The 26,126-nt window shown below is 49.7% G+C and overlaps 11 protein-coding genes across 11 annotated transcripts, besides 1 other annotated feature; 8 read left to right on the plus strand and 3 right to left on the minus strand.

The window, feature by feature from the left end:
- Positions 1-26,126: part of a sequence feature (contig 1.113 1..316066(1)) that runs on past both edges of the window.
- ANIA_06893 (mRNA decapping enhancer EDC3) lies at positions 246-2,731 on the plus strand. The gene is made up of 3 exons (XM_659405.2): positions 246-413; positions 496-2,229; positions 2,288-2,731. Exons 1-3 carry the CDS (start codon positions 299-301, stop codon positions 2,533-2,535), a joined length of 2,097 nt encoding a protein of 698 aa, XP_664497.1. The 5' UTR covers positions 246-298; the 3' UTR covers positions 2,536-2,731.
- On the plus strand, positions 2,890-4,819 carry ANIA_06894 (PPIL2 family peptidylprolyl isomerase; the record flags this gene model as incomplete). The annotated part of the gene is made up of 4 exons (XM_659406.2): positions 2,890-2,906; positions 2,959-2,975; positions 3,045-4,249; positions 4,309-4,819. Exons 1-4 carry the CDS (start codon positions 2,897-2,899, stop codon positions 4,817-4,819), a joined length of 1,743 nt encoding a protein of 580 aa, XP_664498.1. The 5' UTR covers positions 2,890-2,896.
- On the plus strand, positions 5,943-6,401 carry ANIA_11533 (uncharacterized protein; the record flags this gene model as incomplete). Its single annotated transcript, XM_050611135.1, has 3 exons — positions 5,943-6,165; positions 6,332-6,335; positions 6,392-6,401. 3 exons carry the CDS (start codon positions 5,943-5,945, stop codon positions 6,399-6,401), a joined length of 237 nt encoding a protein of 78 aa, XP_050467189.1.
- On the minus strand, positions 6,487-8,823 carry ANIA_06895 (DEAD/DEAH box helicase; the record flags this gene model as incomplete). Its single annotated transcript, XM_659407.1, has 3 exons — positions 6,487-7,327; positions 7,375-7,793; positions 8,098-8,823. 3 exons carry the CDS (start codon positions 8,821-8,823, stop codon positions 6,487-6,489), a joined length of 1,986 nt encoding a protein of 661 aa, XP_664499.1.
- Positions 9,335-12,051, plus strand: ANIA_06896 (BRCT domain protein; the record flags this gene model as incomplete). The annotated part of the gene is made up of 7 exons (XM_659408.1): positions 9,335-9,363; positions 9,395-9,476; positions 9,539-9,815; positions 9,859-10,490; positions 10,538-10,737; positions 10,835-10,941; positions 10,988-12,051. The coding sequence occupies 7 exons, from the start codon at positions 9,335-9,337 to the stop codon at positions 12,049-12,051; spliced, it is 2,391 nt and encodes a 796-aa protein (XP_664500.1).
- Positions 13,407-16,362, minus strand: ANIA_06897 (mitofusin; the record flags this gene model as incomplete). The annotated part of the gene is made up of 3 exons (XM_659409.2): positions 15,970-16,362; positions 13,819-15,908; positions 13,407-13,768 (listed from the first exon to the last, which is right to left on the minus strand). Exons 1-3 carry the CDS (start codon positions 16,323-16,325, stop codon positions 13,407-13,409), a joined length of 2,808 nt encoding a protein of 935 aa, XP_664501.1. The 5' UTR covers positions 16,326-16,362.
- On the plus strand, positions 16,545-17,743 carry ANIA_06898 (ESCRT-III subunit protein DID4). Its single transcript, XM_050611136.1, has 5 exons — positions 16,545-16,594; positions 16,649-16,863; positions 16,936-16,996; positions 17,052-17,312; positions 17,373-17,743. The coding sequence occupies exons 1-5, from the start codon at positions 16,589-16,591 to the stop codon at positions 17,508-17,510; spliced, it is 681 nt and encodes a 226-aa protein (XP_050467190.1). The 5' UTR covers positions 16,545-16,588; the 3' UTR covers positions 17,511-17,743.
- Positions 19,271-20,980, plus strand: ANIA_06899 (uncharacterized protein; the record flags this gene model as incomplete). The annotated part of the gene is made up of 1 exon (XM_659411.1): positions 19,271-20,980. One exon carries the CDS (start codon positions 19,271-19,273, stop codon positions 20,978-20,980), a length of 1,710 nt encoding a protein of 569 aa, XP_664503.1.
- Positions 21,458-22,793, plus strand: ANIA_06900 (triose-phosphate isomerase tpiA; the record flags this gene model as incomplete). Its single annotated transcript, XM_659412.2, has 6 exons — positions 21,458-21,495; positions 21,617-21,896; positions 21,952-22,026; positions 22,124-22,236; positions 22,299-22,513; positions 22,574-22,793. 6 exons carry the CDS (start codon positions 21,458-21,460, stop codon positions 22,600-22,602), a joined length of 750 nt encoding a protein of 249 aa, XP_664504.1. The 3' UTR covers positions 22,603-22,793.
- On the minus strand, positions 22,891-24,295 carry mdmB (the record flags this gene model as incomplete). The annotated part of the gene is made up of 3 exons (XM_659413.1): positions 22,891-23,847; positions 23,914-24,143; positions 24,199-24,295. The coding sequence occupies 3 exons, from the start codon at positions 24,293-24,295 to the stop codon at positions 22,891-22,893; spliced, it is 1,284 nt and encodes a 427-aa protein (XP_664505.1).
- ANIA_06902 (ribosome assembly factor MRT4) lies at positions 24,570-25,462 on the plus strand (the record flags this gene model as incomplete). The annotated part of the gene is made up of 2 exons (XM_659414.2): positions 24,570-24,842; positions 24,916-25,462. The coding sequence occupies exons 1-2, from the start codon at positions 24,649-24,651 to the stop codon at positions 25,460-25,462; spliced, it is 741 nt and encodes a 246-aa protein (XP_664506.1). The 5' UTR covers positions 24,570-24,648.

A 26,126-nucleotide genomic window follows, 5' to 3' on the forward strand; every position in this document is an offset into this window, starting at 1 on the left:
GTTGAAGCTCATAATTACCCTACAGAAAACCAGAATGATACTGAATGACGGAGTATAGAGTATTGTGTAAAACCTCTTTACTCAATGCAGCATTATCGATAAGATAAAATTCCACGTGACGCGCGTAGGAGCGCGGTTGGACTTTTGTGGATGACTTCCGTTAGCATCACTGCTGGAGCACAGCGCTGTGTCGCTTTTCTTTACAGAGTATTTCGTTCAGAACAACTTTCACAAACTACATAGTATGGGATCTTTTTAGTTCCTGGACTCATCATTCCGTTCACACGAGCTTGCAACCATGGCTTCTGAATTCATAGGCTACAATGTCCTGGTAACTCTCCGAGCACCACCAGACGCTACCGTCCAAGGTGTGGTTGCGGATGTCATCGGCCAGCGCCTGATGCTTCGAGATGGTATGTTGCACCGACCACTACTCGGAAACAAATGAGTCCTGCGCTGGATATTGCATAGCTCTAACAACATTTTTACACTTAGTTACTTTGTCGTGGATTGGCTACCGACTACCAACATACTCCATTGAAGCTCCAGACATCGCCGATCTTTCCTTGGGACCGTCAGATAGACCAAGCGCGCAAGCCTCGCACGTTTTGCAAGAAAAGCAGAGCCTTGGAACTCCATACGCAGTTCAGCAACCTTTTGTGGACCCCGCAATTTTGAGCTTCTCGAAACCATCGAGTGAGGCCCACGCGAGCGTACAACCCCAAGCCGGCTTTACAGAAAGTTCAGGCGCTCGGCAGCTTCCCACGTCACAGGATACGTCCCAAGTTACGTCTCAGGCAACGCCAGCCACTTTGGCCGAGCCATTCAGTAACCTAGAGTTGAACGTGGGCAACAGGTCCACACCGCAAGCAGAGGAGCTACAAGGTCCTCTTTCGCGTGTGGTCGAAGAGTCTCCTGTTTCCGCCAGTCGCTTTGGAACGACCCGTGGTCGCCGTGGGGGGAAGCAGAAAGATCCGAGTGTCTACAATGAGCATGACGGCGCACTCAACACAAACCCCAAGAGCAAAGGGTGGCGCCAGACTGCGTTCGTAGAACCATCTAATCCAAGTTTGTTGGACTCCCCACAGTCGTACAAGGAGACGGGCACACTCAATGGCAAACGGCGGAAGAAGAAGAGCAGAGGCTACCCTGCACAAGTCAGTGGCTGGGCCACCGAAGAAGCAACAGATATCCAGGAAATGGGCGACTTTGATTTTGCAAGTAACCTCTCCAAATTCGATAAAAGACGTGTTTTTGAAGAGATCAGGAATGACGACACAACCGCCGATGAAGAACGATTGGTCAGCTTCAACAGGAGAGTACCAAAGCCTGGGACCAATGGAGGCCGGAACTTACACTGGTCCGAGAACGTCCTCGATGACAGCCTCGAAGAGAGTGATAATGAAGCTACGAACCATGAACCAAGTGATGCCAAGCTTAGTAGTGGAACAATTTCCGGACGTGACGCATCGAAGCTGTCAACCCGCGGCCGAGGGTCTCGGAAAGGGAGTGCTATATTTGGACAACCACTTATTCCAACACAGCTGAATACCATTGGGCGCAGTCAATTGAGCAACTCCCGTACGAAATCAAGCAGCCCGCTTCCTACGAAAACGCACGTTTCGGCATCACCAGTTACCGGTATTAGTGCATCTAGCGCCACGTTACGGCTTGCTACTACAAACAGAAGCTGTCCAGCTGTCAGCCCTCTGCAGATTCTCGAAGTTGAGCAGCTAGCAATCGGCGAAGTTGGTCTGACTGAGGATATGATTACGGAGAATGCGGGACGGAGTATTGCCGAAGCGGCCGTTGGCCTTCTCTCGAGCGATGCCGCTGCACCTACTATCTTGGCACTAGTTGGAAACCATCGGACTGGAGCGAGAGTCATTTCTTCTGCTCGCCATCTGCGGAACCGTGGCCATCGTGTTACCGTATGCATGCTGGGGGTGGAACAAGAGGTTGAGCTGCTTGAGAGCTGCCGTAAGCAGGTTGACATCTTCAAGAAGATTGGGGGCCGCTTCCTCAAGTGGGAAGAGCTTTCTTCGAGACTCTCAACTTCTGAATTTGCACCTGATTTAGTTCTGGACGCTCTGCTCGGAATACATCTTCCTTTCAACGACCTGCGAACTGATGATCAAGCCACAGCCTTTGAGATGATATCCTGGATTAATCGAAGCGGACTTGACACGCTATCTGTGGATGTCCCATCCGGCCTATCCGCAACTACTGGTGAGCAGACATACATTGCTATCCAGCCACAAACACATTGCTAATTTGCAATTTATAGGAGAAGTAACGGTTGTTGAAAGCGGGCAGTTGCGTGTCAACTCAAAGTCGATAGTCAGCCTCGGAGCGCCCAAGACTGGGCTTGTTAACGCCCTTCTCGCTGGAGAGGGAGCCTCCTGGAACCTCACCGTCGCGGATATTGGAATTCCCCAAATAGCCTGGCGCAAATTCGGCACGCGCCGACGGCACGGAATCGACTTTGGTAACCGATGGGTTGTGTCGCTGCGCTACCAGCCCTCTGTCGTCTAGTAGCTGTTTCCCTGGACGACTATCTAACGATTATTGGATGAAAAGACATTGAGGCGTTGTGGTAGAGAAAACACTCTGACTTTATCTTTAGCGCGGTATATGGTTTGTCTCTTTGGCCATCCCCTTGTATGACTTATTTCTAGGCTTTACTCGCTCCTGCTTTAGATCAGCCTTAGCTTGATTTACATGATGTAGCTCTTGCTGGATATCCAAATATTCCGCCGTAGTGCCTTTATGTGCCTGAGGCATAAATAACTAATCCGTAAGAAGCTAGTCTTCTGTCTCACTACATCATTTCCAGCTTCCGCTGCGGACAAAAGACCGCGTTCAGGTCATACATTTTGTATATTACGTCGCGAAAATGGGCAAAGGTCAGTACTCTTATCTGTGGGCGATTACTGGTCTAACGCGATATCCGTACAGGCACGGACAAGCTTTATGTATGATGAGGAAATTTGCCTTACCCAGTTCCTAGTCGAACAAATTCGTACTGACGATATGACATCCAGATTACACATTCTGAATGGGCCTCCGAAGACGCGTACTCAGCCAGCGCTGGCGCTGGAGTCGGGAAAGCTAGACGCGGCGTTGGTGAAGCCTCCTTCAAGCGACTTCCTTTCAGATTCTGCTCCCTCTCACTCCAACCGTTCGAACATCCCGTCTGCACGCAATCCGGCACGATCTTCGACTTGACCAGCATCCTTCCCTGGATTAAGAAGCATGGGACAAACCCTGTTGACGGAACACCGTTGAAGGGCTCTGACTTAATCAAGCTAACGATTGCGAAGAACGATGCCGGCGAGTATATTGATCCCGTTACGTACAAGGTTCTCACGGACAACACGCATGTAGTTGCGCTGCGAAATACGGGGAATGTCTTTGCGTGGGATACAATTGAACGGCTGAATATTAAAGGAAAGATGTGGCGAGATCTTGTCTCGGACGAGGAATTCACGCGCAAGGATATTATTACGCTGCAGGATCCGCAGAATATCGAGTCGAGGGATTTGAGTCGGTTTAATCATATCAAGGAGGGAGAGAGTGGATTATCGGATGAGCAGCTGAGAGAGAGAGAGGATCCGTCGAGGAATGTAAATGTCAATGCTCTGGGGAGCTCGGCGAAGATCCTCAAAGCGAGGGAGGCGGTTGCTAAAGCGCGGCAAGAAAGGGCTCAGAAGGCTGGGAATGCAGCTTCTACTCCAGTGGCTAAGACCGATGCGCCGGTGAAGTCAGCACAGAAGACCGCTTCGTATCAATCTGGTAAACCTGTGCCTTATAATGCCGCGAGATACACGACTGGCTTGGCGGCTGCATCATTTACAAGCACAGGAATGACGCCACACACCTCGGCTGAACTTGCCTTACTTTCGGATGAGGACTACATGTTGAAGAGAGGTCGGGTAAAGCAAAAGGGCTACGCTCGGATATCGACCACATCCGGCGACATCAACCTGGAATTACACACGGAGTATGCGCCCAAGGCCGTCTGGAACTTTATCAAGCTCGCAAAGAAGGGATACTACAAGGACGTGACATTTCACCGCAATATCAAAGGTTTTATGATTCAAGGAGGGGACCCTACGGGCACTGGCCGCGGCGGTGAGAGCATCTGGGGCAAGTACTTCAACGACGAGTTCGAGGGCCCTCTAAAGCATGATTCACGGGGGACACTAAGCATGGCGAATAAAGGCAAGAATACGAACAGCAGCCAGTTGTAAGTTCTGACGCTACGTCCTTTCCATTGAGAAGTTACTCTCATACTGACTGAATCAGCTTCATCGCCTACCGCGCCCTCCCTCACCTCAACCTCAAACACACAATATTCGGCCACGTAATCGACGATCCAACCCCCTCCTCGCCAACCCTCAACAAGCTCGAAACTCACCCCGTCAACCCAACAACCAACAGACCAACTCCAGACATCCGCATCGTCGACGTCACAATATTCGTCGACCCATTTGAAGAATTCCTCAAACAGAAGAAACAATCCGAACAGTCAGCCGAGAATGAGGCAAATAGAACAGCTGAAAATGACGAGGAAGGTTCTCGCCGCGCTGAAGATGACCAGATTACTTGGACTGGAAAGCGAGTTCGAGGTCCTGGTGCGAGCAAGGAGGAGAGTTCTACGACTGTCGGCAAATATCTGAAGGCTGCGCTCTCTGAAAGAGCTGCGCACGATGAGGATGAGATTGTGGAGTTTGTGGATGAAGAGCCAACGTCGGAACCGGCGAAGAAGAAATTCAAGGGGATCGGTGGGTTCGGTGATTTTAGCTCCTGGGATTAGAGAAGTATGCTGCTTCCTACCTCAATCTTCTGCCGCTGATTGGGTCTTTGGTATAGAATGTGAGGCGGCGGCGAGCGCAAGTTGCCTTTATCCAGACTCAACAAGTCTCATGACACCTTACTCAACGAACGGGCACCCCTGATGCTTCTACAATACTGGATCACTTTCCGGAATGAGAGTCGAATTCGCGCAACTCTGATGAGGTGCAGGACTCGATTACGGAGTCGGATTATTCCTTTCGTTGACTGGACATGTGACCTCTCCGAGCAACTAGCAATATCCAGTGCCTGATTTTTGCTAAAAAAAAATGATAAAGCACCACTGCCTCCTCAGCGAGAAGCTCCATCACTCTGCTGTGCTCACCTGGGCTCTCAACTTCTTCCGTGTCGACGAATTCATGAAAGACACATAACAGGGTGACGAATTTGTCAGAGCCAGAAATGAAGTGCTGTAGGGATATATCTGCCAGTGTAAAAGAAATGATAACATAGTGCTGAACGGTGATTCATGATGTTATTCATGGAGCTCGAAGCATGGGTTATTGGACAGGAGGTAGCACTTTTGTGTCCCAGACCAAGACGCAAACTTATTTAACGTGTCTAGAAACAAATATAGTAGTAAATGAATTAGGGTTCTGCTTATGTTCCGAATAGTGTCCTCAACATTGCTACGATTATGTATAGGCCCGGTAGTCTGTCTCATGATTACGTGTTCTTGCATTGCAAATGCTTGATGATTCTAAGAGCGCCCTAGCCCTAACACAGGGTGGCAATTTGGGACCTACCATATATGCTCTGTACGGATGGAAGCATTCAAGACGTGACAGGGGAGAGCTGCAGCACCTGCAGCTTCAGTAAATAGTTATTCAGCAATGGAAAAGCCCGCTTTGAAATCATAACTCATTCCTATATCTTGTAAATATATCTTTATTGTGACTACAATCCATGACGTCCCAATTCACGTCATGGTGGTATCAGCCGAGACAAGACTCCCACCCTATGCAGTATAATAGCCCTCCTCTCCTCAGTTTTTGTCGGTCTTGCTTTCTGCGAAAGCGAATTCCTACCCTACAATTCTCCTTACGCCCGGCCAAACACCATCAAATAACAGATCAAGCGCCAAAATGCCCAAAGGCCCTATCTCCTCCCCACCTCTCCAACCGAAAAAAGTCCATGGAGTAGTCGACGATGATGCTCCAATTGACGATTACGAGAATGCCGTGCACGAACGCGAGCATGAGGACAAGCACATACTAGCCGATGAGCCGAATGTCGCTGCTGCAAGAAGAGCGAATAAACCGCCCGTTGCGAATACCGAGACGGAGAGGCATCGCGGTGGTACTGGAAGTGTGAATCGATCGAAATGATCTATATGGTATTGCGCCTTGGGTGATGGGAAATATGCACAAGCTGTAGGGTGTCTGTTCTAGAGGAAGGGAACTGTGATTATGACATATTGGTTTCTGGGTTTAGTGAATGGAGTGAATCCGTGAATTGAATACACTTTTGGCAGTAATGTGAGTATGGACAAGACAGTAAAATAGTATAGTATCCCAAGTTACCACACTTCTAGAACTCCGTAGTATGCCTCTAATAAACCTGAAAGCCTCTTGGATATTGATATCGCATGTAGGAACGGGAGAGCACTCAAGAGAACAAGAAAGCCAACTAATATGCTTCCGCTTCCGCGATAAGCTCATCAATGTAAACATCCTCATCTCCATTCGATATTGTGCGCTGCGGCTTAGGCGGCTGTTTCGACTTGATCAAGTCGCTGGCATGAACCAGATTTCGGTAGAATTCAATGACCTTCGGATGGACCATGACCTTGCGCGGATCGAATCGGAGCACCTGAAGACCGGCTTTCGAGGTGGCTCGACTCAGAGCCACGTAGGCTTGTCCCTTCTCAAAGACCTTCCCAAGATCGACCTTGACTCGTTGTAGTGTCTGGCCTTGGGCCTTGTGAATGGACAGAGCCCATGCGAGGATCAGCGGGACCTGCTGCCGTTGGGCTTGGACTTCGCCATTTGGCAGCTCAATTTTCCAACTCTCTGGCTGGCAGAGGAGATGCCTCTCCGTCCCGTCTGGCTGGATGAAGCATACCAGGGGCCATTTTCGGGTAACCGTAACGCCTCCGTCTCTGTGACCCATGCCCTTTATCTTCTTACGAGCGCGTGCAGCCCTATCTTCGTCTCCCTCGTCGAATTTTCCGCTCGCGAAGTCGTTCTCATTTTCAACGTAAAAGTCAAATGTCGCTTCATCCATAAACGCAACAACTCTGCCGATTGAGCCGTTCACGAGAGTATCCTCCATATTTTTGATGAGCATGACTTGCGAACCCTTCTTCAGGTGGATCGTTTGAGGTGCCATGCAGTTTGAGAGTAACTTTTCACGAAATTGAATGTCTTGAATAGTCCCCGAATCGACCGCATTAAAAGTCATCGTTTCACCCGAAAGACGTGCCATCCTTGCAGAATTGGCATTGTCTACTTCGGCGCGCGTGGGAAATCTGTACGAAATGTTAGTCTAGAAAGGCGGATATTAGAGGGCCCGTACAGTTCAGTAGCCTCAAGAGCGTCGTGAAAGTCCAATGGACGAGAAAGCTCCTTAAAAGCCTGTATCGTCCGAGGACTAAGTTTCCCAAGTCGCATCTCATTCAGCATGTCGGCAAACTCGGGATCACGCTGACGGAAAACGTGTGTCAAAAGGATAGTGTGTTGTATTGAGGTATTCCAGCTCGCTGCAGCAAATGAAAACTTGGCTTCTCGATTATGACCCTCTGGAACTGGCGGTAATTGAAAGAAGTCTCCCGTAACGACGAGCTGAATACCACCAAACGGCCGGCCATTGTTTCTTATTAGCCGAGCAATCTCTTCGAGCTTATCGAACAAATCCCCGTCTACCATAGAAACCTCATCAATGACCAGGACTTTCGTGCGCAACCAGCGGTTTCTTGCCTTTTGGTTCTTCTTAATCTGCGGATGGTCAGAGACATGAAATCAATGAATCCAATAGATCCGACCTTTTTGACCAGCTCAGGTACAGGTTCTTTACCTAAGCCAATGCCCGCGAAACTATGTAAGGTGACACCTTCAATATTACATGCAGCAAGGCCAGTAGACGCTGTGACTGCGATGCGGTCCGGTTCTTTCCTGTACTTATCCCGTAATTTCTTGATGATTTCTCTCATGAGGACTGATTTACCAGTTCCTGCTGAACCTGTAAAAAATATACTCTGCCCTTTCTCAACAACTGCTTTCAAGACATGCTTCTGCTCACACTGAGAAATATAGGAGCCACTTGGGCACGGGGCATATGGTGTTTGGTGCTTGATTGTGTTTTCTGGGCTTGCGCTTTCTTATTCTGACGGCGAAGTTCCTTCTGCTCTTCCTTGATTGCGCTGGCTGTTTTATTCCACGGAGCCGTTGCAGCTGGCCGCGCGGGTGTCTCTGGTTTTGCCTCATCATCTATCGTAATGATATTATTCTCTTGCTTCCGCCAGGGAACGGTTCGAGGCGCGGCGGGCTTTTGAAAGTGGGAGGGGGGCGAGGAAGACCAGGGCAGTGCGCTGCTCGACGGCCCGGGATTGTCATCGGGCGGAACAGGCGGAAGATCAGGATACTTGATGTCTGATTCGTAATTAGTCTTCGAAACTGTCACGGCCGATTGCGAGTCCGCCTTGTGGGATAATGTTGAGTTGGATTTCGCGGCGTGAAACGATTCTTCGCGGAAACTGTCTTTCTCGATTCTCGCGGGAGGGATGTATGGATCTGGTGATTCAAAGTCCAAGTCATCATCATCGTCGAAGTCATTTTCATCGAAATATACTGCGCTGTGCAAGGACCCTAGCGTGGACTTGGTGCTCGTCAATTCTATTTTCCGCTTCACCCCGATAGACTGTGGAGGAGGGAGTTTCGTTGAAGCAACTCCACTAGAATTGGGGATTGTTGACTGAAGCGGTCTGGCAGCTGCAGCCGAATGATCCTTGACAGCCTTCTTGAACATCACCGCTCGATCTTCTGCAGCCTGCAACGGCCGCAATGTCGCGAATTTTGAGGCAGTTTGCGGGGTCAGCACTGCTCCATTTGAGAACGATCGGCAAACAGCAGCTGGTCTCCAGGGTGATGCCCTGGAAAAGTACATAAACAGAAAGGGTTGAATATTATTCTCTGTGAGCAGAGAAAGTAGACTTCACAGTAATTGGCCTTCATTTATTATTATTGAAGACTGCGCGTCCCGAAATGGCGCGTCCGAAGGATACGCGCTGCGACTTATCGCACGTGACCGCGATAAGGGTTCCATTTCTGCTGCTGGTCCGTGGGGAAAACAACAAAATGGGTTCTCTGCTCGACCAATTCGCCCTGGTTACAGGTGTTGTTCTTGTCTCGCAGTCCATGGCAACTTGAATATACTATAAATACATGACTGTCACGCGATAATACAATATCGAGACGCGCAGCCGCCAGCAGGACCCGAGCCAACTCCATTACGATAAGCCTCCGAGTGGCCGTTAATCATGAAGCATGGCAGAGCAGGCTGCCTCGAGTCAGTATTACATTGTACTCTTATATTATAGGCTTACTGACGCTTCTGCAGACAAGGAGCGCCCTCTTGCGGGGGCGGTTCTGTGTTTTACGTCCATTGTGCCAGAGCAGCGGGTGAGTTTACACCTCATTCCAGCAATTTGAAGATAGACGCTGACAATCTAAAACGCCTACAGACTGAACTAGCCTCTATCGCAAGCCAGATGGGCGCGAGCCACAATTATGACCTCACCTCCGACGTCACTCATTTAATAGTCGGTGAAATCAGCACGGAAAAATACAAGTTTGTTGCGCGCGAGCGATCAGACATCGTGGTGCTTCGACCAGAATGGATAGAAGCCGTACGGCAGTCTTGGATGCAGGGTGGTGACACAGACATACGTGCTCTGGAAGAGCAATATAGGTTGCCGACGTTTTCAGGGACCGCAATCTGCATCACAGGATTCGAAGACAGTGAGTAAGCAGAGCTGTACAAGATCCGACTTATAGTGACCAGCCTCCTTCGTAGTGAACCTCCGAAACTACATCCGCAACAAGGCCCAACTCAATGGTGCAGATTTCAGGAAAGATCTCACAAAGCAGGTGACGCACCTTATTGCGCGAACTGCGGGAGGGGAAAAATACAAGTACGCGACGCAGTGGAATGTCAAGGTGGTTACTCTCAAATGGTTCACTGATAGTATGGAACGCGGAATGATACTCGAAGAAACCTTGTACCATCCTCTTTTACCAGAAGAGCAACAGGGCATCGGGGCATGGAAACGCTCATTACCTGCAGTCAAACCAAAACCACAAGAAACAGAAAGTTCATCAGGCGCTCGACCGCGGAAACTGCGCAGAATTGCCAGTGTTAAACTGGGCGACCAAAATGAGAATATCTGGGGTGATATTATTGGGACTGGCTTTGAAACGGCAGAACCAAGACCATCGAGGGAGGAACGGCAGGCAGCAAACGAACAAAAGCAGAGAAATGCATCTGCTGTTCAGATATTTAAGTCCTTTGCTAGCGAAACCACCTTTGCACCCCTATCACAGACTCGTGAGCCAACAGCAGAGCCGGTCGCCGATCGTCGAAATGGTTTCCTAGACAGATGTTTCTTCTTGATACATGGGTTTACCTCGAAGCAGGTGCGTTCTGTTCTACTTTTGTGCTTTTGCATTCCTAATATTTCTAGACGAATGTATTACGGAATCACCTTTCTTTCAATGGCGCTCAGTTGGTGGACTCTCTCAGCGAGTTCTCTCGCCCCGACATACCAAAGAAAGGTCATGGTCTTTACATCATTGTGCCTTACAAAACCCCACGATCTAATGTCCCTTCAACGGACGATCTCGCTTTTGAGTGTGAAGTCGTGACGGATATGTGGTTGGAAAGGTGCCTTGACACGAAGACACTAGTATTGCCGGAATCCCACCCTGCAAACACCCCAATTTCTTATCCTATTAAAGGTATGCCATATTTCCATTTATAGGTTTTGCAGACATCTGACAAGGCAAGGCTTATCGGGCATGAACATCTGCTCTACCGGCTTTTCCCGCATTGACCTTCTACACCTATCAAAACTGGTCAACTTAGTAGGTGAGTTACGCAATATGTCTTTGTTGTGCAACCTCTAACTCTTCAGGCGCGACGTATAATGAGTACCTGAAACCCACCGCATCCGTTCTCATCTGCAACACGTCAATATCCTTGAACCAGGAAAAACTGCGCCATACCAATGAATGGGGCGTCCCGGCTGTGACTGCTGAGTGGTTGTGGACATCTATTAGACAAGAGAGGAAGCAACCTCTTGAACCCTATCTAGTTCGGAAACCGTCAACACAGAGCAGCAAAGATCTAGAGCTGCGAGCAGGTTCTCGCCCAGAGCAGAAGCGGCCTTCACAACAATTACCAGACGACTATCTCGTCACTAATGGAGTTAAATCGCCGGCCACCGGCCGGGTAGCCAAGGAAATGAAACAAACTATTTTAGAGAGCCCCCAAAGAAAGTTATCAGGCGAACCAAATTTGGGCCTCAAACCACCACACAATTCCGTTTCTCCAGAAAAACTACATCCTATTGAAGCTTTAAATGGGGTCAAATCTCCAGCGAAGCGCAAATACTCTGATCGTGAAACGGCGTCCTCCACGAAATCCGCCATCGACCTCGCCGTAAACGGCCTGCTAAAGAATGCCCGCACAGCACCATCCCGCTCAGCTTCCGACTCTACCACTGACTATGACAGACCCCGCTCAAGACGAGCGAGGCCGCTTCTCGGACGTGCCCAGTCTAACTCCTCTATCCGCGCAACTGACCAAATGGCTTTTTCCCGCGCAAGCTCTATTGACACCTTGCATGAAGATGGAGCCGGAAGTGCAGTTGATAGTATGAGCATCAACACAGATGGTGGTATCCCCTCTCTCGGTTCTCGACTCGACTTCGAATACCTCAATGCTGAACGGGAACGGCGGCTTGAGGAGATCAATGAAGAGACTCCACCAATGACGCAGCTAGACTACGAGGATCCAGACGCCGTCGCCATGCGGGAAAAGTTCCTTCGGTACGCGGGAAAAGTTGTCGAAAAGCCGGTTGGAAAGCAGGATATTGTTGTGGAGGAGCTTAAAGACTTGGAAAAGGCTGGGTGGGGGACTGGACGAAGGACGAGGAATGCGACTAGGAAGACGGCTGCGGATGATGATGACTTTTGATGTTGCTTTGTGTGAGATGTGGTCTTGGGTTTACTGGTGGAAGGCTCAGATTTCACTCCTACTGCGGGTGATTTCTGCTTTTCGCGTGTTGCATAGCATCTGAATGGCGTTTTTGGCACTCTACTCCAAAGGTGAATTGGATATGTAGGAGTTATGGCGCTTATTATTCAGGCACGAAGGAGAAGGACAATATGGTGCCCAAAGGCCCTGGGCACGCCTGTCAGTCGGTACGTCCCATTGACCAGACGAGACTGTCCTCAATCCATTGATGAGTGTTTGGAGTGGTAATGGACTGTTTAGATACCAGAGATGCATACATGAGTCAGAATACATGAGTTCGGCAGTATGGAGTAGCCTTTCAATCAAAGAAGGTAGTGACGCCGCTTCTCGGCATCATGGTCGAGGCAATGGTTGGAAAAAGCTGAGCACACCTAGCCTTCCAGTCGGAAGGAAAGACAGATCTTCCACAGCCAATGGCGCGATGCTTCCCAAAGGCCAACTTCTCAATTTCATTGTGGTCATGGTTGTGAAAAGAACAGAGTTGATATAGTCCCCCGAGCTATCGATGCAGGCTGGAAGAGGACCACAGGATGTTGACAATGGGCATGGAGTTTAGACAGAGCAAAAGACGAGGTCAGAAGTGGTTCATGATGGGGAGGAGGAAGAGGAAGGAAAGATGGGGGCGGCACGGGGAAACAAATTAGGAAGGGTTACAATGTCACTTTATAAAGCCCTCAATTGCTCACTTCATTCTTCAGCCCCCAGCCCTTTTGGAAGACCTAGTGTCAATGGCTCGTACGGAAAGTCCATGACTTGCGGGCAGAAGTAAGCCTTTTCTTCAGCGCTGTGAGCGGATCCAAATGGAAAACATCACCCAACCAGGAGGTCCTGCTTGCTGCATATTTCATATTCTGAATTGACTCTCACAGAGGGGTACTAAAATGTAGCGTGCAATTTGAAGTTGAGGTTCACACTAAAGCCGGTATTGTCCGCCACATGGTGGGCTTGTAAGGACTAGTTTTTGCGGACTTATGCATAAAGGGTACTTCTGTCTCTCCCATATCTTTCTAACTCAGTTTTATGAAAGACGTCTGGCAAAAAAACAAGATGATATAAGGATTCACTTTTACTATTCAGGTTATCAATGGTGAAAACGCCGTCGAGTATGGCTAAGAAAGAGACGCAACAGCCCCAATGTAGAGACGGAGCATTTATAAAAGTGAAAGAAAAAGAATAAAGGAGTAGTCTTTAGAGAATGAAATTAAGTGTACACATGGGGATATTTTGCAAGAGAACGTTGAAAAAGTGGGGATACATCATGAAGCTTCGTGAATTTGTACAGGGAGGGAGCAGGATCATGCCTCATAGGCACCAAGTCCACCAGGTAGTGGGCCGTCAAGGTCGATGTTCTCAACAGACGTTCTGTTATCAGTACTTTCGCGGAACAGATTGGCGAAATACTTGCTTGCAACCTCGCTCTCCTGCTTCGTCTTGCTAACTTCCTGCTTGCGTCGTCCGAGATCTTCAACATCCTGGGCTAGCGAGTTCTGAAGGTTGTTGGCAGGTAGACGGAGAATACGGCGAACTTCAGATGATATACGGGTAGAGTTTGAATGGACGTAATCCATCTCCGAAAGCGTGGCAGCAATCTTGCGCGAGAGACGAGGAGGAAGGGTTTGGGGAATTGAAGAGAGCACATAGGCCACGGTAATGGCAGCTGGGCAAGTTAGCTAACAATGATAACGAACAGACAAAAAGTAAACTTACCAGCAGCGACAATACCAGGGAGGAGGAGACGCCGCATGTGGTTTGGGCCCAGGAATTTTGCGGCACTGAAGGCGCTGTCCAGCCAGCTGATACCACCAAATGCCCTGCCACCAAGGACAGTCACGGCTGTCATAGCCATGCCTGTTCCCGCGAGCTTTTCTTGCCGCTCCCAGAGGCCTGTGATATCGAAAAAATCCAAGAGCTCCACCTCTGTGTCGACCTGTCGCGCAAGTGCATGGCGACGTCCGCGACGGAACATTAGATCGGCGCGGAAAGTCGGCGCAGTAAACTTGTCTTCTCCAATATGTAACAGGCCAAGGTTCTGGATGAAACCAACGCCCTGTGCCGTCTTCGTACGTGCATAATCCTCACATCCAGCCACTGAGGCGGAGATGTGTTCTAACATGGCGAATTTCAAGTCTTCAGCGTATTGGAATGCAGAGAAGATACCAGGGTACTCAACACCTAGGTTGGCCTCGGAGACATTCGCAATTGCGGAAGTCAAAGTCGTTCGTGTATGCTTGTAAACGTCTTCACACGAGTCGTCGATGCACTTGTCGACTTCTTCCTGTAGCTGAATCTTCTTCTTTTTGCCATTCTCGTACGCAGGCTCAAGATCTGCCAACTCTTTCATCACATTCTGAAGTTCCTTGTCTGCGACGTCGCGATTGACAGCAGCCAAAGCATTAATATCTGCGAGCAAGTTAAGAAGATAGGTCCGGGCAGGAGCTAGTTTTGAGCGTGACCGTTTCTCGAGCACAAACCGGCGCAATGAACTCTCAAGGTTCTCAAAATCTTGTATCTTCTCTTTTTCTTTCTCTTTACCTTTACCCTTCTTATCCTCAGGTTTGTCCTCATCGTCGTCACCGCTCGGCCAATCATTCCCATTGGGATCGGATCCCCCGCCACCGCCACCGCCACCTCCACCGGGACCTGCAACAGGAATCTGCGGCGCAACAGGGACAGCATTGCTCGATACGAAATGCACGAGTTCAGCAGCTTCCTTATATGTACGCGGACTCAACTTCTTAATCTGATCCAAGATCATGCGCTGACACCTCTGCTTGTCGCGGATCTGATCGAACCCGTTGACAACCATAAACATGTAAGCCTTTTCGTGCGCAGCGTTCCAAATGAAGTCCTGGGCCGAGAGAGTAAAGTGGTTGGCAGCCGAAACGACAAAGACCACCACATCAATTTCCTCTTGGCGAGCAAAGACGGCCGTGGTCTTCAGAGAATCCGAGTTAAGACCCGGTGCGTCAATCAGAGCAATGTCGACCACGCCGTTGTTTAACAAGGATTCATCGATGGTCCGTACATCCTTCACGTAAACCTTGCACTGCATATACTTTGTGTTATCGATAACGATATTCTCGAGTTCACTTAGCGCATAGACGTCATAGGTAGTCTCATCATTGCGGTTGTATTGTCGGTCCTTGTGCACGGCATGCACTTCCTCGAGCCCACCATTTTCCCGAGCATCGAGGACTTCGCAGAAAATGCTCGTACAGGGCTGCTGGTCTTCGGGTAGTACCTTGCGACGAAGCAAAGCATTACAGAACGTTGACTTTCCTGCGTTCAAGTCTCCAGTGATGAGCACCTTGCTGGAGGTATCTTCAATCCTGTCTCGCAGTGAAAGAAGATGCTTGATACTTTGCCCGATCTTCCCATCCAGTAGCGACGCAATCGACGACTTTTCAAGAGAATGTACCAGTTCAGCTTGCGACAAAGCTCCCAACTTCAAGTCCAGCTTCAAAATCGAGAATTCTTGCGCAATCTGCGGGCTCATCAATCTTGGTTCTGGCGGGGCTCGGCGTTCGGCGGTGGCGCTCGATTCTGCAAGTTCCTCGTTTGTAGGCATAGTGGCAGCACGTCTCAAGCTCCCAGGCCGGGCCAAACCATCATTGTGTGCAGCGGCGTCTCCAAAAAACGACTGGCTCTGCTGTAACGACGGACGGTCCGAAGGCGAGTCCGGAAGGTTCTGTACAGAGGGGTAGTGGGCGGGCCATTGGCGGTTCATATCCTGAAGCTCCTTCAATGTCTCGATGGTCCGGGAAATCGCACGCGCAAGCTTGGTCCGATTGGAATTACTATTCTGTAATTAGCATGCTGAAAGAGGCTACAAGCTGCGATCTCACAGGGATAACGCACTATAATAGCTGGTGGACATGGCTAGCAACAATTTGCTTCTCGTGCTCAGCAGCGGGATTCCACTGTCCAGGATGCGTAGGAGTATGCGCAGGTGTCGGCCTATCCACCATCAGGTCGGATCTCCAAGATGCACCAGATTCACCATCTGCAACACTGCCACCATACCCCGAGTCTGCGTGCAACGAGTTCATTAAGGCCGTTGCGCTCTCGGAAGTCGAGCCATTTCCAACTGTCATATAAGAAGGTGGGAGTCGGGGGGCAAATGGACTTTCTTCAGGTTTCTCATCCAGTGGATTCCTGGACGATCCCTCACCGGCAGAGGAGCCGCCCTTGCCGGGAAAATACTCCTGACTCATGACGGTAAAAGCGCGAATCGCATAAAGCTCGAGTTGAAATGAATCTGGGATGAGGATAAGGTGATGTGATTTCTCTCGGCGCGGGAAAAATCATGTCTCAAAATGGTATGGTGGCTGCCATGTGACCCCCCGTAAAGCCGGCCGTATCGCCGTTACATACATGTCTGGAGCCTGATGTCACCGCAGTCGCCGGGTCTATGTTTCTGCCGCATTGCATACCCCACGCTTCCGGTCCACCTTATCAGTTTCTCCTTGGTGCCAATATGAATGTGAGTTCTGCATGCTTCTGTCTGCTGAAAATTATAGCTAAAACTATACCTCAGATCGTCGAATGGGCTTTTGGAAAGCGGATGACGCCTGCAGAGCGTCTCCGCAAGCACCAGCGGGCGCTTGACAGGACACAACGCGAACTTGATAGAGAACGAACAAAGCTGGAAAACCAGGAAAAGAAACTCATACAGGATATTAAGAAGAGCGCAAAGAATGGACAGATTGGGGCCTGCAAAATTCAGGCCAAAGACCTGGTACGCACGCGAAGGTATCTCACCCTGATTTCTTGCTCGTAGTTTGGCCGCCAAATTGCTGATGTTATTTTCAATTCGGTACACAGATATATCCAAAAGTTCTATCAAATGCGAACACAACTACAGGCTATCTCCCTGCGCATTCAAGTATGATGTTTTCCACCCCTGACGCCTGGCAGAAGCTTATGTGAGCGTGATATAGACCGTTAGAAGCAACGAACAGATGATGCAGTCGATGAAAGGTGCGACCATGTTACTGGGGAGCATGAATCGGCAGATGAACCTCCCAGCGCTACAGCGGATTGCGATGGAGTTCGAGCGAGAGAACGACATAATGGACCAACGACAGGAGATGATGGATGACGCAATTGACGAAGCAACTGGGATAGAGGGAGAGGAAGAAGAAGGCGAAGACATTGTCAAGGAAGTTTTGGATGAAATTGGGGTGGATCTCAGCCAGGCGGTTCGTATTCTCCTGCTGGTTTACGTAGACATGGATCGTACTAATGCATCGTTGAAACAGCTGGGAGAGACTCCATCGGGGATACAGAAAGAGTCGGTCAGTGAGGGCCGGGTGGCTCAAGCGATTGGTGCTGGTGGTGCCGGCGGCGCAAGTGACGATGACGACCTCCAAGCAAGGCTTGACAGTCTCAGACGATAACTACGACAGTTGTAGGATCAACATATGAGTCTTCGGAACACACTTACAATCTCTTTGTTTATCTGCGTCAGTGTACGAGCCCTGACTTGTCGACGACAGCCTATTTCTTATCATTAAATCGACGATGACACATACCCTTAATGTTACCAGAGGAGCGAAGCTGAACGAACCAATTGATATCGCGAGTTGGTCTTTAAGACTAGCTAATTCCATCCTAGGCAGTCTCTTCATTTCATCATTCCTACTTACGAATTTTAAGTTGTCGCCGCAATTTGCATTCTTGTATATGAGGCTCCGCACAGGGTGAGTCTTGCCATGTGATTGAGATGAAATGGTTGCGCAAACTGCGCCTCACATATATCTTGGGCATTGGCGACGATGGGATGCCTTTTTCGTAGACGAGATGGGGCAGGAGGTGGCACGAACACGAAGTTCTTACAAGAATAAGCGAGCTTCTTTTATCTGCTCAACGTTTATATTTACAGACACCTGTAGTTTGCGTAGTTGCCATTGTGAGAAATTACCTATGAGGCTCTGCTGTACGCAGAATCATAAAAAAAGCGCTAGAGTATATGGAAACCGGTACCTCTGCTCCTGAAGGGGCAGCCAGCATAGAGATGCAATATCATCCACTCGTCGCTTTGGATATAACAGGCCGGTATGGAGTACTATCTCGTGGTGAGGCTCATTTGCCCGGGCTCGTGTTCGTATGACGGAAATGAGGGGAAGTTTGTGCGCGTTAGATAAAGAGCAAATCCAATGCATGGAAGGGGTAAGCCAAGCCAGCAGTAGCCTTGCGGATTATTGATCATTATTGGATGGACGACTGAATACATTCGAGGTGTACGCTGAGCAACTGCAGTAGGTGCTACCGGCTCACAACATTCTGAATATGACTCATTGGTGATTGGCAGGCAGCACAGCCTGAAGCTAATGAAGCCTGGAGCAGCGCCGCAAGCAATGGCATTGGCTGTTCGAACTGTTGTTCTCGGCTGCATGCGAAACCCTGTTGAGAGGGCACAGAGTATTGATAGGAAATGCATTGATCATCAGGCTTGTTGAGCCGCGAGATATGCTGCAGCCTGCTGACATGTACTTAGTTGCAGAAGCCAATACCCCCACCTGCAGCTCCTGGGAGAAAAGAAGTAGCCCGTCATGATTGTGCAGAGGTTATAGCATGAGTGGCTCATCTTTGCCTCACTCTCAAGGTACTTGACCATATGGACAGGGCTCTCCTTTGGTTAATACTTCTGCCTTGACAGAAGAAGGGGTATGGGGGTTTCATCCATGTCGAAAACCTCACCGTCCAGTGCCCGGTCTCACTGCCTCATTTTTTGTTCCCTAGCTGCCACAGAGTGGTAGAGGCTTAAGTTGCCCGTTTGCCCCAGGGGTTAGTCTTCTGACCAAATATCGGGCGCTCGATATCAAGCGAGGTGGCAGATATCAGGTGTGGCACGACAAATTCCCATTGGCTAATGGATGATTTATACAACAGGGGTCTGAGAAGCATTGCCGTTGGGATTCCTTGAGCATCCGCTGAGCCTCTGTCGACAAACAAAAGGACCGTTGACGGTATGTCCTGGGCAGGAACGCTTGAAATAATTTAAGGATCACCTCGCCGCCTCACTTGAACTTGCTCGAACGTGGTTCCCAAGCCCACTGCACCTGTCAATTTGATATTCCGTTCTTCATCGTCATACGAAGAAGCTTCTACATGCTTACTTCTTCTCCAAGTCTTTTGTGGAATGACGATCACCAGTATGAATCCGCCTTTACCTCATCCACACCAGGCGGCAGCCCACCCGGGCGAGAGGCCTCATTTTTCCTTCAACCCGTCGAGTTCCGTAAACCTTGATTACCTAGCAAATCAGATGAACAATGTCGATATTCAGCAAGAAAGATTCAGCCCAAGTACCGAGTCGAGGTCAAGGGACTTCACTGCGAATGCCGACACCGGTGAGCATACGGGGGCATACTATGTTGGCTACACATTCTTCAAGGCGCCGGCTGCCCCAGGATATCAACCATCGTGGAAAAGAGTTGAGAAGACCAAGATGAACTTGAGGCAGAATGACCTTGCCGACCTAGTACGGAAGGGATCCAAGAAGAGATCAGTCGCAGAGCAATACCAGAGTCTTTCAAATATGAAACGACCCCATGTGGATCGGCTGGTTGAGAGCCTTCAACAGAGTAACCCTCACTTACAATGGATCTGCGTTTATGTAAAGGAGGACACCCGAGACCTCAAAGGCAAGAACTTTCGTCGCCGCGAGTATGAAACCACATCAATGCATGTCATCCTCATGGGAAAACCGACGAATCGACCAACACCAACTTCCCAAGTGCCCAAACAGCTCAGAGACCGGGGACCGCTTCAGGGCCAGCGTCCTTTGTCAGAGAGTCAACATAGACCCTTCGTCGGGCATGGTCTCTACAATGACGTACGGGGCATGTCGGGCTATCCTCAGATGCCTATGCCACCCCAAATGCATAGCATGCAAACAGGCCCTACACAGATACACCAGCAGGGTCCTGTTTCTTTTCACCCGCCACCAGAAAATGTGATGAGGGAGCCATCATATCCGGAAGAAGCTGAGCGAACACATAATGCTCCCAGAAATCAACCAACGCCGGCGCCAGTTGTTCACAACCATAAGCACCCTGCCCCTGCGCCAGCTATCAAGCCCAATCCACCAGAACATGGTGCTCCAAGAGTTACAGTACAACCGGATCGCAAAGATCATAAGAAAGAGAGTGCCCATCAGAACATGTCTCGTGACCGCAAAACCCAGGCGAAGGTCAAGCATGATCAGTTGCCAAAACAGCGCCCTGAGCCAGAACCGGATCTAGTGTACGACAGTGCTAGCAGTGATGAATTACCAACCCAAGAAAATGACTATGACATTTCAGGTGAAGAGTTCTCAAGCCGTGAAACCAAGGCACTGAAGATCCCAGAGCCCTGGCGAGGGAGTCTCTACCGTGGCCATTCGTCCTCGCAGTCTCGCCGTAACTACCGCACCCACTATCGGAAAGACCCGAGTTATCGGAGGGAATCGCATCGGGCTGGCAACAATGGGTACAGAGGATACCGGGATGAGAGTGTTATCGACATTGTTCCGGCGGACTCAAAGCATACTACGAAACATGCGATTAGGAGGTATGACGGTAGCCGACAGTGGGCGGCCCAGCCAAGCATCGTTCACCAACAGCCTAGCAAAGACGAGGTAGAACTGCTTATGAGCCAGATCCGTGAACGAGCACAAAACGATATCCGCAGTCGGATGCTAGGGGATTGGGAAGCAGACCTCATAGATCGTGAGCACTTATTCGAATATCAAAAGCAGCTGTTTAGGGACACCCTTCGCACCGAGCGAATGGACGATGTCGGTCTGATGAACCGCGCAAGGTCCCTGCGTGAGCACCCCACAAATACTCGTGGCTATCTGCCGAGGGCCCTGCATTATTATTAAAATATTGCATGCCTTGGAAGAATACCTTTTTCCCCTTCAGATTTCGACTGTCGCGTTGGCCCTGTGGCCAGCAGTCCGGTTTGGTGTCTAACTAGGACAGGCAAATGTTGAACTGTACCACCAGTCGGTTTTCGGTCATTTTGTGAGAGCTGCAAGAATTTCAGCACTTGATTGAGGCCAATGTGCCCAATATTTCCTTTAATGTGGTAGTTTAGGTAGTGACGCACGGCCAACACACAAGAATGGGATGAACCCACTCGGTGAGATCATCCCGACTCCTGGCTACTGGTAGACGCCTAGTGGTCCCGGTATCGATAAGCCCCTCCATGGTTTACCGGTAGTGCACTACTCCGGCTCTCATTTATTTTCGTCATTCCTCCTTCCCAACCTTCACTCTTCCAGTTTCCAACTCAATTTACCTCTATCCACACTTCTCTTCCTTCCTCAATCCTCTATATACACAACTAGACACTCAAGATGCCTCGCAAATTTTTCGTTGGCGGTAACTTCAAGATGTATGCATAAGCTACCCCGCAATGCCCTCTACTCTCATGCCACAGCGTATACTGTTCGAGTCATTCCTAGAACCAACGCAGATTGCATCGCTAACCATGTTTTTCTTCTTTCAACTGATAGGAACGGTAATGCCGAGAGCACTACCTCCATCATCAAGAACCTCAACTCTGCCAACCTGGATAAGTCCGTCGAAGTTGTCGTCTCTCCTCCTGCGCTCTACCTACTCCAGGCCCGCGAGGTCGCCAACAAGGAGATTGGAGTTGCTGCCCAGAACGTCTTCGACAAGCCCAATGGTGCTTTCACCGGTGAGATCAGCGTCCAGCAGCTTCGCGAGGCCAACATCGACTGGACCATCCTTGGACACAGTGAGCGCCGCGTTATCCTCAAGGAGACTGATGAGGTATGCCCACTGAAACACTTCGTGGTGATACGAGCTTGAGTGCTTAAAGATCTAGTTCATTGCTCGCAAGACTAAGGCTGCCATTGAGGGTGGCCTGCAAGTGATTTTCTGCATCGGTGAGACGCTTGAGGTATGACTCTTTTTTTGTTTCGGCTTATCCCGATTACCCACTTTGACTGGGCATTCCCCTATGTTGAGCTTTCTACCGTATTAACAATGCGTACCAGGAGCGTGAGGCCAACAAGACCATCGATGTAGTCACTCGTCAGCTCAACGCGGCGGCTAAGGAGCTCTCCAAGGAGCAGTGGGCCAAGGTTGTCATCGCCTACGAGCCCGTTTGGTAAGACACCCATCTGTCTGCGCCTCGTCTCACTGAGAGCAAACGGGCTAATTGTGTTACAGGGCCATTGGAACCGGTAAGGTCGCTACAACCGAGCAGGCCCAGGAAGTCCACTCTGCCATCCGCAAGTGGCTGAAGGACGCCATCTCCGCTGAGGCCGCTGAGAACACCCGGATCATTTATGGCGGCTCAGTGAGTGAGAAGAACTGCAAAGATCTCGCGAAGGAGGCCGATATCGATGGCTTCCTCGTCGGCGGCGCCAGCCTTAAGCCTGCCTGTACGTCTTTCCCTCCCCTTGTCGTTTCTTCGGAGTGCATTGTTGCTTACTAGTACTTAGTCGTCGATATTGTCAATGCCCGCCTGTAAGCTTTTGCGAGAAAAGTAATATTACATAAAAGGCAATAACTATACAATATTCATGGCGATTGGATGGTCACCTTTTGAAGATTTGGTGTCGCAACGATTCTACCAAAAACCATAGGCAGCTCCGACATGTAAAGAGGAAGCTTGTGTATTATCGTCATACTACTTAGTTAAAAATAAAACCGTGAAAAATTCTTATTTACTGGCGCCCTCGCGTCTAGGTAGTAATTTCTTTAAAAGCATGACAAGGTATATGCATTTAGTATAATCCACCCACATCCTAGAAAGCCCTTAGGAAGAATACGACACCGAAACACCGACACCGCGCCAGTACGACGTCGGAGGGCCTCCACTGCTCCCCTGCGCACCTGCCGTAGCTTGAGAATTTGCATACGAGGAAGGTGAGAACGAACTCGGTCCAAGCCCGACACCAGCGCTCACAAGGAGCTCCTTAACTCGGCCTTCCCAGAGAAGGCGTACATTCCAAGACTGATCAACTCGGACCTTAAGGACTGATTCTTGGGTTTCTTCTTCGCTAGGCGTGATTGGTTCTGGCACCTGGGAAGAAGCCGGAATGTCCCAGATGCGAGCCTTATTGCGAGCCCATTCAAGGCCATCGTTGTCTACTATGGCGGCCTTTCTTGACTGTCGCCAGAGTTCGAACCCTGCCACCATTTCGCTTTCCCAGCTGTAGACGTTGAAGCCGAAACGGGAGCTGAAGGAAAGATTGGGAGAAGCCCGTACGGAGTAGGACGTTGAGAGCGATCCGGTCAACGGAGTGAGTGTGAGTGTTAGGGTATATGGGAAGGTAGAAATTGGTGTATTGGGGTTGGGCGTCGATGAAGTGGCCGCTGGTAAAGTGCAGAACCTGAGGCCGGTCGACATGCCTATTAATGATGATACGGGAGAATAATAGGCCTCTGCACCAGCCGATAGCAGGGATAACCGTTGCGCGTTGTTATTGAACCGGGGATCAGGACCAAAGTTCCATAGTCCGCGCCAGCCAAAGAGGGAATTATCCGTACTGAACAGATACTCATTACTGTATTTTCCGGTGTCGTGGGTGAGTTGGGTCAGGAGTGTAGCCTGTGGCGCGGATTTTGATAATGGAGGTCCCCTTGTTGAGGAGACGGCAAGTGAGAGCTGCATAGTCGGCGAAATGCGTCGCAAGAAAAGCGCGTTGAGAGTCGTTGGTGGCGGCAGATGCAAAGTTGCATGAAGTAGCGTCGCCTTCTGGCCCTTTGAGCTCTGTCCATAGCCATAATTCCCGGCATTGGTGCCGTCTAGTATTGAGTCCCAATTCCAAGATTCAACCGGGGGCGCGATGGGCGCTTGTACTTGTCTATAGCCAGGAGCAAGCTTGCGGAGGGGAATTAGAGCGCTTTTACTTGGCGTATTGTCGAATGATATATTGCTGTATAGGTATGAAATGGAGCCCTCGATTAGCCCGACGGTACCGAGTGTATAACTCGTCGCGAAGTTGGGTGTCGATAGAGAAGATAGGTGTATCCGGACACGTTCGGGTGTTGTGAAGTCGAGGAGGTCTAGATGACAGTCAATTCCAGGGAGTTTTCATCTTTGGGAGCGGCTACTCCTCACTCTGCGTCGTCGCTGTGAGCGACGAGTACGAGTTGTCGCAATTACGTTGCGTCCCCTCCGCAAAGGCGAGTTGTATATAGTCCATGAAATCAAGCATCGTTAGGCAGTCATGGGATATTGAGCTGGATAAGCATATATTATAGTAGGACGTCCACGAGGCAATTTCCGCGAAGCATCACGAAGCTAGGAAATAATTGCTGAAATGGAAGTAGACCATGACAAGAATCCCAGCCGCGGGCCAGGAACCGTATCAGCTCATTCCCCCTTTGGGCGAGTCGGATAAGCCTCGCATCATCATTGATCCGTCGTTATCAGCGAAGAAAAAATAATTCCACTTCAACTCGACAATACTCCGCACCCTTTCTATACAACAAAACACACAGGCTGCGGATCAGAGGGTCTTATTTACAATTTGGTTCTATATTACTGTTAATTTCTAAAACTTACACAATGCCTCGTTCCAAGCGTGCCAGGATCGTCCATGAGTCCAAGACCGCCAAAAAATCGCACAAGGAACAGACCAGACGCCTGTACGCCAATATTCGCGAATGCGTCGAGAAATATGACCATCTCTTCGTCTTCTCCGTCGACAACATGCGAAACACATACCTGAAGGATGTGCGCACAGAGTTCGCTGATAGTCGGTAAGTCGTCCTGCTATCGACCGTCATGCGTCCGTAGCGCAACTTGTTTGTATAACTTATTTACGCAATGCAGCCTTTTCTTTGGCAAGACTAAAGTCATGGCCGTCGCCCTTGGCCATAACCCCGAGACGGAAGCTGCTGAAAACCTCCACCTCCTCACTCCCTATCTTACCGGCGCCGTCGGTCTCCTCTTCACCTCAAGAGACCCCGCCTCTGTCACCGACTACTTTGACGCTTTCCGCCCCCTGGACTTTGCTCGCGCCGGAACAGAAGCTACCCGTTCTTTCTCCATACCTGCAGGCCTTGTTTACTCACGTGCCGGCGAGATCCCTACCTCAGAAGACGAACCCGTCAGCCATACGATTGAGCCGGAGCTGCGCAAGCTGGGCGTACCCACTCGTCTTGTTAAGGGGAAGGTAATGCTTGAGTTGACAGATGGACAAGAGGGGTATCCTGTTTGCAAGAAAGGGGAGATTCTGGATTCGAGGCAGACAACTTTGCTGAAGATGTTTGGTGTGCAGACGTCGGAGTTCAGAGTCGGACTGAAGGCTCACTGGGCTAGGGCAACCGGGAAAGTTGAAATCTTGGAGAAGAATGAGAATGAGATGGAGGTGGAATAAATCATTTGGGGTCGTCAAAAGTGGTTTCGTTTTCTCCTTTTTCACGGAATCCCCTTGGGCATCTCATGGAGTTAGGATAGGCGTTTTTCTGTTCTTCCTTTTGTCTTTCCCCCGCTGTCGCTGTCTTGAATCCGAAGTCCGCAACGTACTTCATGAGCGTATGACAGATATATAGAATACCAACAAAAGCATCTAGTTTGTTATACCCTTGTCGAGCAGTTCAAGGACAACGGACCCAATCAAAGTTTTACGAAACAATAGGGGACGTTATTGAGACTGTTTGGAAAAGGAGTAACCCTGCTTTACAACAATACGAAGATGTCTGGCATAGGTATCGTTGAACAGAAACCTTACCTTATCTTCTTACCTGATTATAAGTATCCTCCAAACGACGATTCCAGCTGAAGAAGCATTCACTAATGTACATACTTACCCCAGGGCCAGTGTACAGACCAATATGGGTCATAACATGAGAAAGGACATGAGAAAAGAAAAATAGAAAGCGAAACCGGAAATTGGAGGTATGCACGGTGTCGGCGAGGCCATATTTAAACCGTATGGTAGACAGAACCGACCACGAAGCACAGATTCTGGAACTGAGTTGAATCGAGCGGGCTCCGTTTTGCTGTCATATGAAGAGTATCGTGAATGAAGTTGCGTTTCG

The sequence above is a fragment of the Aspergillus nidulans genome, chromosome I (assembly GCF_000011425.1).
Source record: "Aspergillus nidulans FGSC A4 chromosome I".
Classification (NCBI taxonomy): domain Eukaryota; kingdom Fungi; phylum Ascomycota; class Eurotiomycetes; order Eurotiales; family Aspergillaceae; genus Aspergillus; species Aspergillus nidulans.

What these genes read in the sequence shown, in the direction of transcription:
- ANIA_06898 (XM_050611136.1), top strand. An exon ending in GACCTGGTACGCACGCGAAG is followed by an intron (nt 16,864 to 16,935) that starts GTATCTCACCCT and finishes TTCGGTACACAG; the next exon opens with ATATATCCAAAAGTTCTATC. An exon ending in GGGTGGATCTCAGCCAGGCG is followed by an intron (nt 17,313 to 17,372) that starts GTTCGTATTCTC and finishes TCGTTGAAACAG; the next exon opens with CTGGGAGAGACTCCATCGGG.
- ANIA_06893 (XM_659405.2), top strand. Translation starts at nt 299, where the DNA reads ATGGCTTCTGAATTCATAGGCTACAATGTCCTGGTAACTCTCCGAGCA. An exon ending in GCGCCTGATGCTTCGAGATG is followed by an intron (nt 414 to 495) that starts GTATGTTGCACC and finishes TTTTACACTTAG; the next exon opens with TTACTTTGTCGTGGATTGGC. An exon ending in CGGCCTATCCGCAACTACTG is followed by an intron (nt 2,230 to 2,287) that starts GTGAGCAGACAT and finishes TGCAATTTATAG; the next exon opens with GAGAAGTAACGGTTGTTGAA.